General features: G+C 34.4%; 1 protein-coding gene and 1 pseudogene across 7 annotated transcripts; one reads left to right on the top strand and one right to left on the bottom strand.

The window, feature by feature from the left end:
- The first annotated feature begins 694 nt into the window (after positions 1–694).
- LOC124432994 lies at positions 695–4993 on the top strand (annotated as a pseudogene).
- Positions 2111–12611, bottom strand: LOC124432978. Of its 7 annotated transcripts, XM_046982403.1 has the most exons (14): positions 11647–11918; positions 11257–11303; positions 11078–11193; positions 10817–10998; positions 10271–10533; positions 9950–10145; positions 9561–9850; positions 9091–9491; positions 8803–8948; positions 8364–8689; positions 8119–8253; positions 7849–8030; positions 7554–7708; positions 2111–6654 (listed from the first exon to the last, which is right to left on the bottom strand). In XM_046982403.1, exons 3-14 carry the CDS (start codon positions 11154–11156, stop codon positions 5731–5733), a joined length of 3279 nt encoding a protein of 1092 aa, XP_046838359.1. In that variant the 5' UTR covers positions 11157–11193; positions 11257–11303; positions 11647–11918; the 3' UTR covers positions 2111–5730. The 7 variants fall into 7 exon arrangements, with proteins under 7 accessions (XP_046838359.1, XP_046838363.1, XP_046838356.1 ...); XM_046982407.1 differs by lacking the exons at positions 11257–11303; positions 11647–11918 and adding an exon at positions 12435–12611 and having other exon boundaries at positions 7897–8030; XM_046982400.1 differs by lacking the exons at positions 11257–11303; positions 11647–11918 and adding an exon at positions 12435–12608.
- Positions 12612–12797: the final 186 nt, after the last annotated feature.

Genomic DNA, 12797 nt, shown 5'->3' with positions numbered 1-12797 from the left:
GTATATCGAAAAAACGCATATAAAAATATAAGTAAGGAAAAAAAAAAAAGAGAAACAAGCATTTCTAAGGAACAGCATTTTTAAGGTGACTTTGACTTAGAATTGCATCAAGAGGCAACACGTGCCGTCGAATAAGCATCGTACGGCTGTAATAACTTAAAACATCTTGCAAAAAATTCCCAAGCGGACGTGCCTTGCGATAAAAGACATTCTTCAGTTAGCAACGGAGTCTATAAAAAAAAAAAAAAAAAAAAAAAAAAAAAAAAAAACTTGGAATATAACGTAGCTTTTATTCTGGCCAAAAGATTAATAAACTTATCTATACAACTTCTATATTCCCGAGTTGGAATATCACTCGACCCTGGCTAAGATCCCAATAACCCATCCTCGAATCTCATATTCTTTCATAACAATTTTTATGGTCGAAAAAGAACACATTTTTTTATGGTTTACTTTTTTTTCCTTTTTCGATTGTCAAGTTAAAAATTTCTCGTTATTTGGAAAATCATCAAATGAATTGTTTATAATAACTTTGGAATCAAGTAAAGTGTAACATCGATTTAACTATCCTTTGATATATTTTTTGTCCTGCCATTGGTAAAATATAATTTAATTATTACTCGTGATTTTATAGTGGAAATTAATTAGATTGTTTGGTCAAGAAAAAGAAATAGTTTCTCTTTATTACGTTATCGTTCATAGTTATGATACTTTGCTGTTATATATTATTTTTATTTATCCTCGATAAGTTGGATGCGTTTCATCAACACACGTGTTCGGAAAAAAGTTTAGATCTGATCGATAATCGGTCTACATATTATAAAACAAATTATCTTCAAATACCTGTAGATACCTTTAGATAATTGCAGAAAGGAAACATTTCCATGAACGAATTAACGGGAGATTTTTACAAAACTTTAAAAAGATGGATAAAAATGATATATTTTTTGAAGGATTTGACGAGAATAATAAGAGTATTGTAATTATTTAATAATAATTTATTATAATCTCGATAGAAATATTAATTGAATATTTTCATCACAGATCCGACATTCAAGAAAAGACTCGCTATGCTAGATCTACTTAAAGCCACTTCTGTGAAGGATAATGAAATCGATGAGGAAGATATTTGAGAAGAAGTCGATACTTTTATGTTTGCCATATTTTCTAGATAATACGAATTTATTTCGATTAACAGCTAAGAGAAAATGAAAATAATTTATGAAAAAAATCTTCATAGGATCACGTCACTACGGCAATGGCTTTGGTCTTTGCTTTGCTTCTTTTGGCAAAACATAAAGATATTCAGGTAATCTTTTTTTCTTTCAAAAAGATTAATAAAACATCGGTCACGAAAGAGACGTGTCTTGCATGAATAATAAATGATCTATTGATTTATAAGAAAGTATAAGAAACGAAGTGAGCACAGTTATGCAACAGCAAGATTATAAAGTAACAATCTCTGTGCTTCGATACTTGGAAAGATACATAAAAGAATCACTAAGCTTATTATATCCAAGCGTTCATTTTATATCTCGTCATATATCTGAGAATTTACAGCTGAGTATGTAATTTATTTACATTTCACATATATTTTTGTTTAATCGATTATGTCAAATATATCATCATATTAATTTTTAGAAAATTATTTAGTCCTACCCGATTCGTTACGTGTCACGTAAACATCTATAGCTTACACAGAAATCCCGTATATTGGGAAAGTCCAGATATTTTTGATACTGATAGATTCTTACCAGAAAATGTGAAAGGACGTAATCCTTATTCATAAATACCATTCAGCGTAGGATTAAGAAAGTGCATCGGTAAAATATGATGCATGAAGAAATGATAAAAATATTGAAATCACCTGTATTATTTTTCTTTTCGTAAGTCAAAGATTCGCAATACTTGAGATCAAACTAATTGTTGCTTACATACTACACAACTTTTACTTGGAACCTCAGTTGACGAAATAAATGACATTAAAATGGTAACAAATATTATTTTGTATTTGTCTAAAACACTTCGTGTCAAATTTATACCGACAAAATCATAGGAAATGAATTTTACTTTCTACCTTTCGTCTTCTTCAAAATGAAATAAATCAGAATTACAACAGAACCTGTATTTCGCATAATTTCTTTACATCGACAGACCACCTCTCGTACAAAGCTTTCATTCGTCAAAACGCTACATCGATTGGCAGATTGATTTTATACTTTATCGATAAGTATAAGGCTAATATATTTAAGTTATATCAGCGCGTGAAACGGTGTTTGTGTTTTCATAAAAAAAGAAAAACAAAAAAATAATAATAATAATCATCATCATCAACGCTCTTAAAATTCGCTTACTCTGCCTATTTTCCAGCCATGGCGCATTAGAAACTTGCAGAAGACAACGAATTCGATACGTTCGAATATCGCTGTGCATTTTATTTTATTATTATTCGAATGATCATCCCGTCGGATAAAATCAAGCCGTAAACATTTCAATATAAAATTTCCAATGGAAATGTAATTTTGCCGACGTGACGAACATTGTTTTTTTTCTTCTTTTCTTCTTTACATAGATTCAATTGAATCGCGCAAAGAACATTTAACATTGCTCGCAAATAAATATTTTATCGTTTACGGCCGTATCAAAAATAGAGAGCAAACGAAAGGCAACGCGTTGCAACGATAGCGAGCGTTGTCTCGATCAAGAGTTACGAGATGTGAACTATACGTGTAAAACGCGAAAATATCATAGGAACAATATTTGGATACGACGCATAGTCACGCCATTTTCGTTCTTTCTTTTTTTTCTCCCTTATATTCTTTTTCTTTCTTTCATTTCTTTCCTCCTTGCCTTTTTCTTATTTTATTTTATTTTTATTTATTTTTATTTTTATTTTTTTTTTTACCTTCTTTCATTCACATGACGCATCTTTGGTGACGCTGCAATTTGGCATTCTTGTACGTAAAAGGTACTCTCATCGACACTTTTTGCTCAACTTACTCATTTTACCTTCGAGACGTCTCGAAGAGAGATAGAGATAGAGAAATAAAGAGATAGAGAGATAGAGAGAGAGAGAGAGAGAGAGAGAGAGAGAGAGAGAGAAAGAGAGAAAGACAGAGAAAGAGAGAGGAGAAACGCATATTAACACACCCGATATGTTTGTATATAGAAAAGGATCATTCGACGTTTTACTTTTCGCATCAATATTTTTAGGTACGTACAATTGACTTTACTAGAATTGTGATATAACAGCCTTATACTTCGCTAATCACTTCACTAATAAAGCTAAACATTTCGAGAAGAAAATACGAGTAGAAACCTAAAGTTCCTAAACTTATTACGAGCGGTACAAACATTTGTATATAAATATGTGTTATGTGTATCTATATATTATTATTATTTTTAATTATTAATATTATTATTATTATATTATTAATATTATTATTATTAATATTATTATTATTATTATTATTATTAATATTATTATTATTATTATTATTATATCATCAAAGTACGAAACGCGTTCTATCTTTTATCATAGTTTTTTCAAAACGAACGCAGAGTGTCTTGTCATCCATATTAAGGCACGCGAAACTTTGCGATAAACGCGTTTAAAGGAACTATAGCAATTTCGAAATCAAAAAGAGGAATGACAATTTCTATTTCGTCTATTCAAATTTCTTTGTATTTCTTTTCCTTTTTCTTCTTTTCTTTTCTTTTCTTTTCTTTAGCGAATATAAAATTGATAGGTCGTTTAATTAACGATGACTATAAATCTCCTATAAAAAAAATTTATGACAAGACGGTTGTTACAACACAACCAACATAATGTTAATAATAATCGATTTACAGCTTCGAAAACCCGCCCGATAGTTCAATCATGCGAGTTTATTTTATCATTAAAATCATATATATATATATATATATATGATCATAATTATTTTAATCATATTTTTTCGCACGTTTTTGACATTTCTCGAAATACAATTACTGTTCGTTAATGCCGAAGATGGTTGTTGTTACCGTCTTGCGTGGTATCGAAGGAAAAGATTGATGAGAACGTAAAGAAAAAGGAGATTGAGGAGATCACATTATCGTCCTATGAGGAAAACGATTTATCGTCGGTCGAGATTATTAGCGAACTGGTTTCAGAGAAACGTAAATACGTGTTGGAAAATTTATTACACGTGTTGAAAAAAAAAGAAAAAAAAAAGGAATAGTCGCCTTGATGACCAAGCCACCGTGAGAAGATAAAAATAAAAAAGAAAAGAAAATGAAGTGTTCTTAGTAGTCTACGAATCTGACATCCTTCTATGCTACATCACAATCAATATAGTAAAATATGTTACACATTGGAGATAGAGATAGAGATAACGAGAGATAAATAGAGAAAGAGAGAGAGAGAGAGAGAGAGAGAAAGAGAACAAACAAAAAAGAATACAATTACGCGTGCCATTTCTCCACTACACAAATATTCCACAGTACATATGTATATACATACATATACCTATTAAAATATTTGACACAAGAAACAAATAAATATATTGAATTATATTAGGATAGACATTTTTATCGTAATAGATCGTATATTATAATAAAAGTATGATACTTTGGCGTTTTCGTTCGAGCTAAAAAAAAAAAAACGAAGTAATAAAAAGGGGAGACGCTATGCCATGCACTTGCAATCGAGAAGTGTTTGGAAGAGAAAAAGAGTACAAGGTAGAAGACAAAAGAGAAGGAGGAAAAAAAGAAGAATAAGATTTATCAAAGTCTTTTCGCGGGGACCTTTTGAATCAACCTGCAAGGATCAGTCGAATAAGAATAAGAATTAAAATAAGAATATGAAACGCGTAAGATCTAAAAGAGCGACTGGCGACAAATCGTTTTGTGCCTCGTTCCTGTCCGACTGTTCAGTCTTATAGAAAGAGAGAGAGAGAGAGAGAGAGAGAGAGAGAGAGAGAGAGAGAGAGAGAGAGAGAGAGAGAGAGAGAGAGAGAGAAAAGACAAATAAAATTTATCCTAATCGATAGACGATGAGAAGGATAATAAAAATGGGACTTCGCGTATACGAGGAAGTCCTGTTAGAGAGAAAGTATCGACATTAAATTTAAAGGAAAGATAAAAGAATGCACTTAGATTATCGCTCTTTAAAATAGACAAGAGTAAAGATAGAACGGGTTGCGTCGATTGGCGCTTCTCAAAGAAGTGGCCTAAGAGCTTAATCAACAAATTCGCAGCGTGTAGAGTAGGGAAGTTACTTTGGTAATGACTAGGTCATACGCTATCGCCGCGTTACGATAGTTCGAGCGTGCGTGCGTGCGTGCATGCATGCAGGCAGGCAGGCGGGCGGGCGGGCGGGCGGGCGGTCGTGAGTGCTTTCGTTCATTCTACAAAAACACATTAGAAATATAATTCATTAGCGAAACTAATCGTCGTTATGGCTGTATATTTATACTGTTGCATTGTATGTTCCACGTAATAAAGAAAAGTGGAACCGAATGGAACCGAATACGGCACGAAGAAGATACGAGTTTGGTTGCTCGTTGTTATCGAATCAAATGAGAGAGAGAGAGAGAGAGAGAGAGAAAACAAATAGAAGGAAGAAAGGGAGAGACGTAGAGAAAATTGACTAGGTCAAAGAGGAAAGGCAAATAGAATATAGATTCCTCTTTCTCTCTCTCTCTCTCTCTTTTTCTCCTTTGTTTTTTTCTCGTATTTTATCGTATCCAATTAGAATTGAATACGATAATTAGCTGGTCGTGGTATCGATCTCGCTTTGATCGGCGACAAGGACGAGATAGAAGTCTCGCTGCTGGCGGTGCCACCAGAATCTCGTCCTCCGCTCTTACTACTGACGGTACTTCCCGTACTCTGTCCACGCGAGCCCGTTTGCTTTCTTAAAGCACCTTTGCTACTAGCAGAGGCATCGCCGTCGCTCAAACGACCGTACTCTCCAATTCGACGAGAGGGTGGCGGTATCAAGGAACGATTTTGTCCGTCCCTATGCTTAACGTCGTTCCCGGTCGTTAATTTCTTCCTATCGGAGTCACCTTGAAGTCGCTCGTATTCATGACCCGACGTAGACGACGGTTTCTTCAATGAGCTGTTCTGAGCGTAACTATCTGTACCTGGTGACTTCTTTCTACGCTGTGACTTCGCGTCAAACCTCCCATATTCCAAGGTGCAATTTCCAGAATCTCGGCCCTTACCGATCGACGAATCTAAAACCGGACCAGGATCTGACTTCTTACGCGTCTCCGTGTCGCTCAGACGACAATAACGCGAATTTGTAGACTTGAGACTTCTCGGTGGTCGTGGTAGCGAACTCGGTGGAAGACTACCAGCACGACGAGGCTCACCTTCTTGCATTCTCTGTCTCTGCGAGCTTCTACCTTGTTTCTCCAACAGCAACATCTCCTCTGGCTTGCCATCCGACAATCTCGAAACGGTACCCTTCAGTCTTGTGCTCGCCGTTGCGAATTCCATTATACCGGCGGATGCCTCGCCTCCAGAGTCGTCCAACAAACGACTCTTGCTCGAAGCGGTACTCGAGCTACCTGTACTGTCTACACCCGCCAGTAATGGCTTGGGTATTTTTCCTTTTCGCGACGTAGTGCCTGGATTAGAGAATCCTGGAAAACAGCAAAGTGCCCGCTGAAACAAGAGAGAAGAACGCCTGCGTTGGAGAGGAATACCGGGACCTGGAACGGAGTTAGTGCTCGCCACAACAGCGCATGCACACTCAAGGATGGTACTGGATCGGTCTTGATTTTGGTTTTGGAATTAGTGGGATTTTCTGTCAAGGAGAAACTCGAGATTAATTATCGCGTGCCAATTCACAATCTCTTCTATAATCTATGTTTAATTTGGTTTCACGTTTGATTAGTATTACGAGATGCCAATCAAAACTAATATGTAGTTAGGATTCTTCGTCGTTCGTAAATTTCATTGTAAAATGTTTTACGTTAGATCACACATTATGTTATGCAAATGATGACAATCGAAAAACTCTGATTGGAAATAGTAAACACATTTTTTTTTTTATGTTTCATTTTATTTCAATTTGATCGAAGATATTACGGAAAATTGATAAATGGCAAATCAGAAATGTTTCACGTTAATTGTGTTAACTATTTCCACTTTATCCAAAATACTACCTCAAACATAACACGAACACAAAAATACCTTGACGTTGATCTGTAAAACTTTCATTATCTGCAACGGCTATTAGAGAAGTAGAGCTAAAGAAATTAAAATGTAATTTTCCGCAAAATTGAATCGACCTCAATATTGCGTGTATATGAAAACTCACGAATATGTACGAGGAAGAAAGTTTTACCATAGGACACTGGTACTTTTAACTTTCATATTTCCTGGTTATAATTATTATTATTTTTGTCTTTTTTCTTTTTTTTTTTTTTTTTTTTTTTTTTTATATAATTCATTGCCTCAATGAATATACTGCTTGCCGTCTCGTCGTCTTGAAATTTCTTTTCTTTGTCTTTTTTTCTTTTTTTTCGAGAATGTGACTACGTGAAGAAGTATCTGCCTACCTTGCTGAGTAACTGTGAATCTAATTCCTTTAACTGATCGTCAAGGCTCTTATTCGTTTGCTCGAAACTTCCTTGTTTTCGATATTTGTAACTGTCCGTGACTCCGTAAGATCCAGTACTGCCATAACCGCTTCCAGTGCCTAAGACACTGCTTACTATAAACAAAATTAATGAAGATATGTAACTGCAATTTAATATACCATGGCGCGTTTAAAGGAAGCTATTTGAAATGTTAAAGAAGCCGATCATTATAATGTCTTTTCTTTTCTTTTTCTTTTTTAATTATTTTTTTTACCAAGTTCTGGTGTGCTTGTCAGTGCAGTATGATGATCTGCCGACGTACTTGAATGAGATGAATGTGCAGCAGGATAACTGCCGACTCCACTACTACTACTATTATCTTTGTCGTATGTGTGCTTTTGTAGAACTCTTATCATAGCATCCCTCTCGGCTAGCTTCGATTCCAAATCTTTCATTCTGTTTTATATCCAATATTATCATGATATATAATATAATAATATTAATATATCTTACATTATTAAAATTGTGATATTTTCAAATTTACCTCGATTCAAGATCAGTTAATTTCTTTTGTGCAGCATGCACTTCATCCATATGTCGTATTTTTTCGGAACGAGCTTCCGCGATTAATTTTTCTGCATCTTGACTTGTTTTTTCTAAAGCGGCAATTTTGGCATCTCTAAATAAAAAACAAAAACAACAAAAAATATATATATATATATATATATGTTTAATTGTAGATCTTTAAAATATTTATATTTGTGACAGTTTAAAAGTATGCGAACGTACTTTGGAAGACTAGCTGCATCTATAGCAGCTTGCCTTAATGCACTTTCTTCGAGATAACGTTGTTCCCATTTAGTAACGTCCCCTTCGAGGGACATGATTTTTTCGTCTCGTTCGCGTAATCGTCGTTTCAAATCCGCGATAGTTTCACCATTCGAAGATTGTTCGCTACTATTACCACCTCCACCACCTCCCTCTCTTAATTCTTTTTCAAGTTGACCTCTCAATTGTCTTTCGGTTTCTTCTCGTCTATCGCTGGACGCTTGAAGAGAGGATAAAGCTCGTTGAAGTTGACCGACTCTTTCTACGTACACTTGTTTTCTTCGACACTACAAAACGATAACATTTCTAAACGTTAATACATTTGAATCGCTATATAACATATTTATATCTCACTAATAATATATTTGATATTACAACTTTCGAGGATAAAAATTTGTACCTCTTCTTCAAGGCGTACTACGTTCCCTTGTGCATTGGTAAGAGCAGTGTCCAAAATATCGATATGTGTGCGTTGCTCTTGTAGCGTTGCTCTTTGTGCAGCTAATTCTATCTCTTGTCTTTCCTTTGCGGCAGCTAACTCTTTGTCTATAAATAAAAGAAAAAAAAAAAAAAAAAAAAAAAAAATATATATATATATATATATATATATATATATATATATATATAAGCTCGCATATAATAATAATAATTGAATCGAATCTTTAGAAATAAAGAAAAATCGGCGTACTTTGCGAGATTAACTGTCCAATAAGCAATTCACGTTGCGTCAATTCTTTTTTCATCGATTCTACGATCGGAGGACTATCTGTTCGAGAAGATAACAAATCGATTTGATCCCTTAATGCACGATTTAATTCTGTCAATCGTCTACAGTCATTTTGTAACCTCAACCTAGCTGCACGCTCGAGTTTTTCTCTTCGCTCGCAAGAAGCAGCTAATTCCTCGTGTGCACGGTGAACCTTTGATATTTCTTGCTCCAACTTTTGAGACTTTGCAACTTTGTTGTAACAACGTTCTAATTCTAACTTTAAGGCACTATTTTCTTGGATCACTATCTGAATCATTTCAGATGGTGGCCAGATTTCACCCATCGCTGTTCCTATTTCTTCCCGACCTTTGGTTTGAGGTCTAATAAAAGACAAATAAATTAGAATATATGAATTGAAAAATTAATAGAGCTTTTTGTATTATAATAACCTTGGAGAAGTAGCTCGTGGATCGTAAGAATCAATGTCTCCTTTACCAATTCTAGATAAGTCAGGTTGTGATCTTGATAACGTTAACTTTTCATTAGGACCAAGAAATCTAAGTTTATTTTTTAAAGGCAGAAGAGTGGAAGCATAAGATTGTGGAGATCTGTCTTCAAATTCACTGTCATTCTGCTTCCCTCTATCGCTTTCTCTCATTCTTACTTCTATACTCCCTCCATTGTTTACTAGTTTACTATAAGAAGGCACTTTTACTTCCTTGGCGAGATGCTTTAATACCTGCTTGCAATAATGAATTATTAGTTAAGATTTAGTTCGATAATATTCAGAAAGTATGGATTCCTTTTATTGGCAGAATTATTATGTATTAAAATCAACCTGTGATTGACTAAGGTAATCGTCAGGTATGTCTGTAATTTCTTGACAACCTCCACCACCGGATTGTTCGTAAAGATGATCTTCGTGAGGGATGTTCGATATCGATTGCATTGTAGGGCTGTTTGAATGTCCTTTACCACCACCATCGCAATACACATAACCCATATCTCCATGTTCTCTTACTATGCCAGATAATCTAATAAGAATAATAATAATAAATGAGATAAGCCCAAATGAATTAATAAATATTTAAATTCTTTGTAAATATTTTTTATAGATTTAATACTCGATACAATTTATAATATTATTTAAGTTATTTACCTTCCTGATGGCGTCCATGAATTGTCATCATTTGCATTATGAATAATAAGGGTATTGTATGAACTTGTGGAAACATCCAAGCTGCTTCTGTTAGAACCTACGCTTGTACGATTACTTAAATTATCTTTCAAACTGTTCCTGTTCGATCCATTGATACTGTCTTTGAGACTATTTCGATTAGAACCATTTAAACTCTCCTTTAAACTGTTCCTGTTCGAACCATTCAAACTGTCCTTCAAACTATTTCTATTGAGTAGATTACCCTGTGTTTTAACAAAAGAATTTCTTATGTAACACAACATTGATTGTACAGTAGTAGGTTGGAATAGCGTGCAATCAAGTAAATGTATTATTTCACTGTAATATTCATACCCAATAACAAGTTAATTATTTCTTTATGCGAAACTTAAAAATTAATCCTATATTAATACTACTTCACATAGCACTTGTTCCAACGTATTCACCCTCCTGACAATTTTTATTTCATTTATTTTTTTTTTTTTTTTTTTATATAAAATATATTTATATAAAAAGTATCATATTTACTTGAATATTGGGTATATTTTCTTTATGGCTGGAAGATCTAGATGGACTTTGTTGCTGATTTTCTTGACCTTGTGGTTCTTGACGAGCTGTATGACGGATGACATATCGTTCTTCGTTACTTAAATTTTCATTTGATGTTGAAACATCTGTATCACTACCACTAAGGCTTTGAGGTAAACCACCTAACGTAATATATTATCGATGAAGGATTAAAAAGATCAAATCTTACAATTTACAATAAGAGCATATCAAAAATTGTACCTTGCATTGACAATTGCTTTCTTTGTATATTATTATTTGAAAACGGAAGAAACCTGCCACTTTGTTGAATCGAGCTCATGATCGCTGTTATTTCATTTAGATTTCTTAGGTTTCATCTAAAAATAAATGTGAAATTCATTTCAAATCTCAATAAAATTAATCAAAATTATGACAATAACCTTGCCTCATAGAATTACATGCATTTTCTCTTTTTAACAGATTTTTCCTACAATAGATATTTAAACAATATAAAAACAACTGACGCTTTGTTCTTTGATAAATATTATCACACGCTACAAATGTATATATGTATATATATATATATATATATATATATATATATATATATATGTCGATAACGACGAATAAATAAATATTGTTTAAATTCGTCTTATTTCATTGATTCGATCTCCTATCACAAACAAATATAAACAAACAAATTCGTTTCAGCGTATCGTCGTCGTGTCGAGCGTAATCACCGAATAATATATATAAATTGCATTCGACAGACTAATACTATCTCGCAAGACGTTTACTATGGAATTTCATTGCTTTCTTAAAACACGTACTACTTTTATATCTCCTTTTCTAAATTTCTATTCACGAAACACAGCGAAACCTTTCGAACACACTATTATCTTCTTATAGAAAATGGATAAATGCATACGAACGAGGGGATATTAAAAACTACGTTTGCAGATTATACGTGATTACGTGCTAGCATGTCGCGGACACGTAAAAAAACACGGAGCCGCCGTGGAATGCAGTCCTATTCGTACGATTCATATTTGACATTACTGCTCGGCGAACGAAAAGGCGCGAGAGGGAGGGTACCAGAGAGTGAGAGAGAGAGAGAGAGAGAGAGAGAAGAGTGGGAAAGGGGCAGAGGGAGAAAGAGGAAGACACATTCTTACGAGGAACGCATAACTAGAAGAGAGACGGAAGAAGGATCGTAACAGTAGCAAAGCAGAGCATTCTGACAGAGGAGGTGTCAACATTTTGGAATGCTGATAATTCAGAGATATCGAATTTTATTCAATATTACGAAACGCGTTCGTAGCTCTTTAAGAAAAACTTAATTCGAGGTCTCTATCAGGTTTAATATCCCCTCGTAAAAGAATTCCTCTACCCCCCCCCCTCCCCCGCCCTCCACCCTCCTCCCCGCGCCGCCCCGGGGATCGCGAATCTTATCATTTGTCCGTGTAGTATTTTTACAGCTTTTCGGAACTGGTACTACTACAGCTGCATAAATAAACAAAAGAAGCATCCTCGTAGCAAGGCTCTGGGAAGGTTCGGTATGTCGAGGAGGATGGAGAACGATCGGTCGGATTCAAAGAATTATCATTCGATTACTCACACGACATGAAAATGCGACAACGAAACCGAATATATCGCGATTTATTTCAATGAATTGGTACACTTCACTCCGCGCACGAGAAATAAAAATTTGTGTTTGCCGCATTCCTCGCTAGAGGGCAACGCTTTCGAAAGGGGACACACTACACCAAGGTGATCATTCCTTTCGTTACGTTACCGCGCCATTTTTCATATAGCCATTTTGTTCGTTCCCATGGAAATGTAAATATATTCTTTCACAGGATATTTAACAATAAAGATTTTGACATATAGTATAAAGAAATAAATGAGATATAAATACGTTTCGATTTTCTTATATTACAAATAAGGAATGTTCAAACATCTATCCTGATTGGAGAATTTC

This window comes from Vespa crabro, chromosome 2 (assembly GCF_910589235.1).
Source record: "Vespa crabro chromosome 2, iyVesCrab1.2, whole genome shotgun sequence".
NCBI lineage: Eukaryota > Metazoa > Arthropoda > Insecta > Hymenoptera > Vespidae > Vespa > Vespa crabro.
The sequence above is the reverse complement of the archived record's forward strand: the minus strand, read 5'-3'. Positions and strand labels throughout refer to the sequence as shown.

What these genes read in the sequence shown, in the direction of transcription:
- LOC124432978 (XM_046982400.1), bottom strand. Translation starts at nt 11,156, where the DNA reads ATGAGCTCGATTCAACAAAGTGGCAGGTTTCTTCCGTTTTCAAATAAT. An exon ending in ATTACCTTAGTCAATCACAG is followed by an intron (nt 9,851 to 9,949) that starts GTTGATTTTAAT and finishes TATTGCAAGCAG; the next exon opens with GTATTAAAGCATCTCGCCAA. An exon ending in ATTCACAGTTACTCAGCAAG is followed by an intron (nt 6,655 to 7,553) that starts GTAGGCAGATAC and finishes CTCTTGTTTCAG; the next exon opens with CGGGCACTTTGCTGTTTTCC.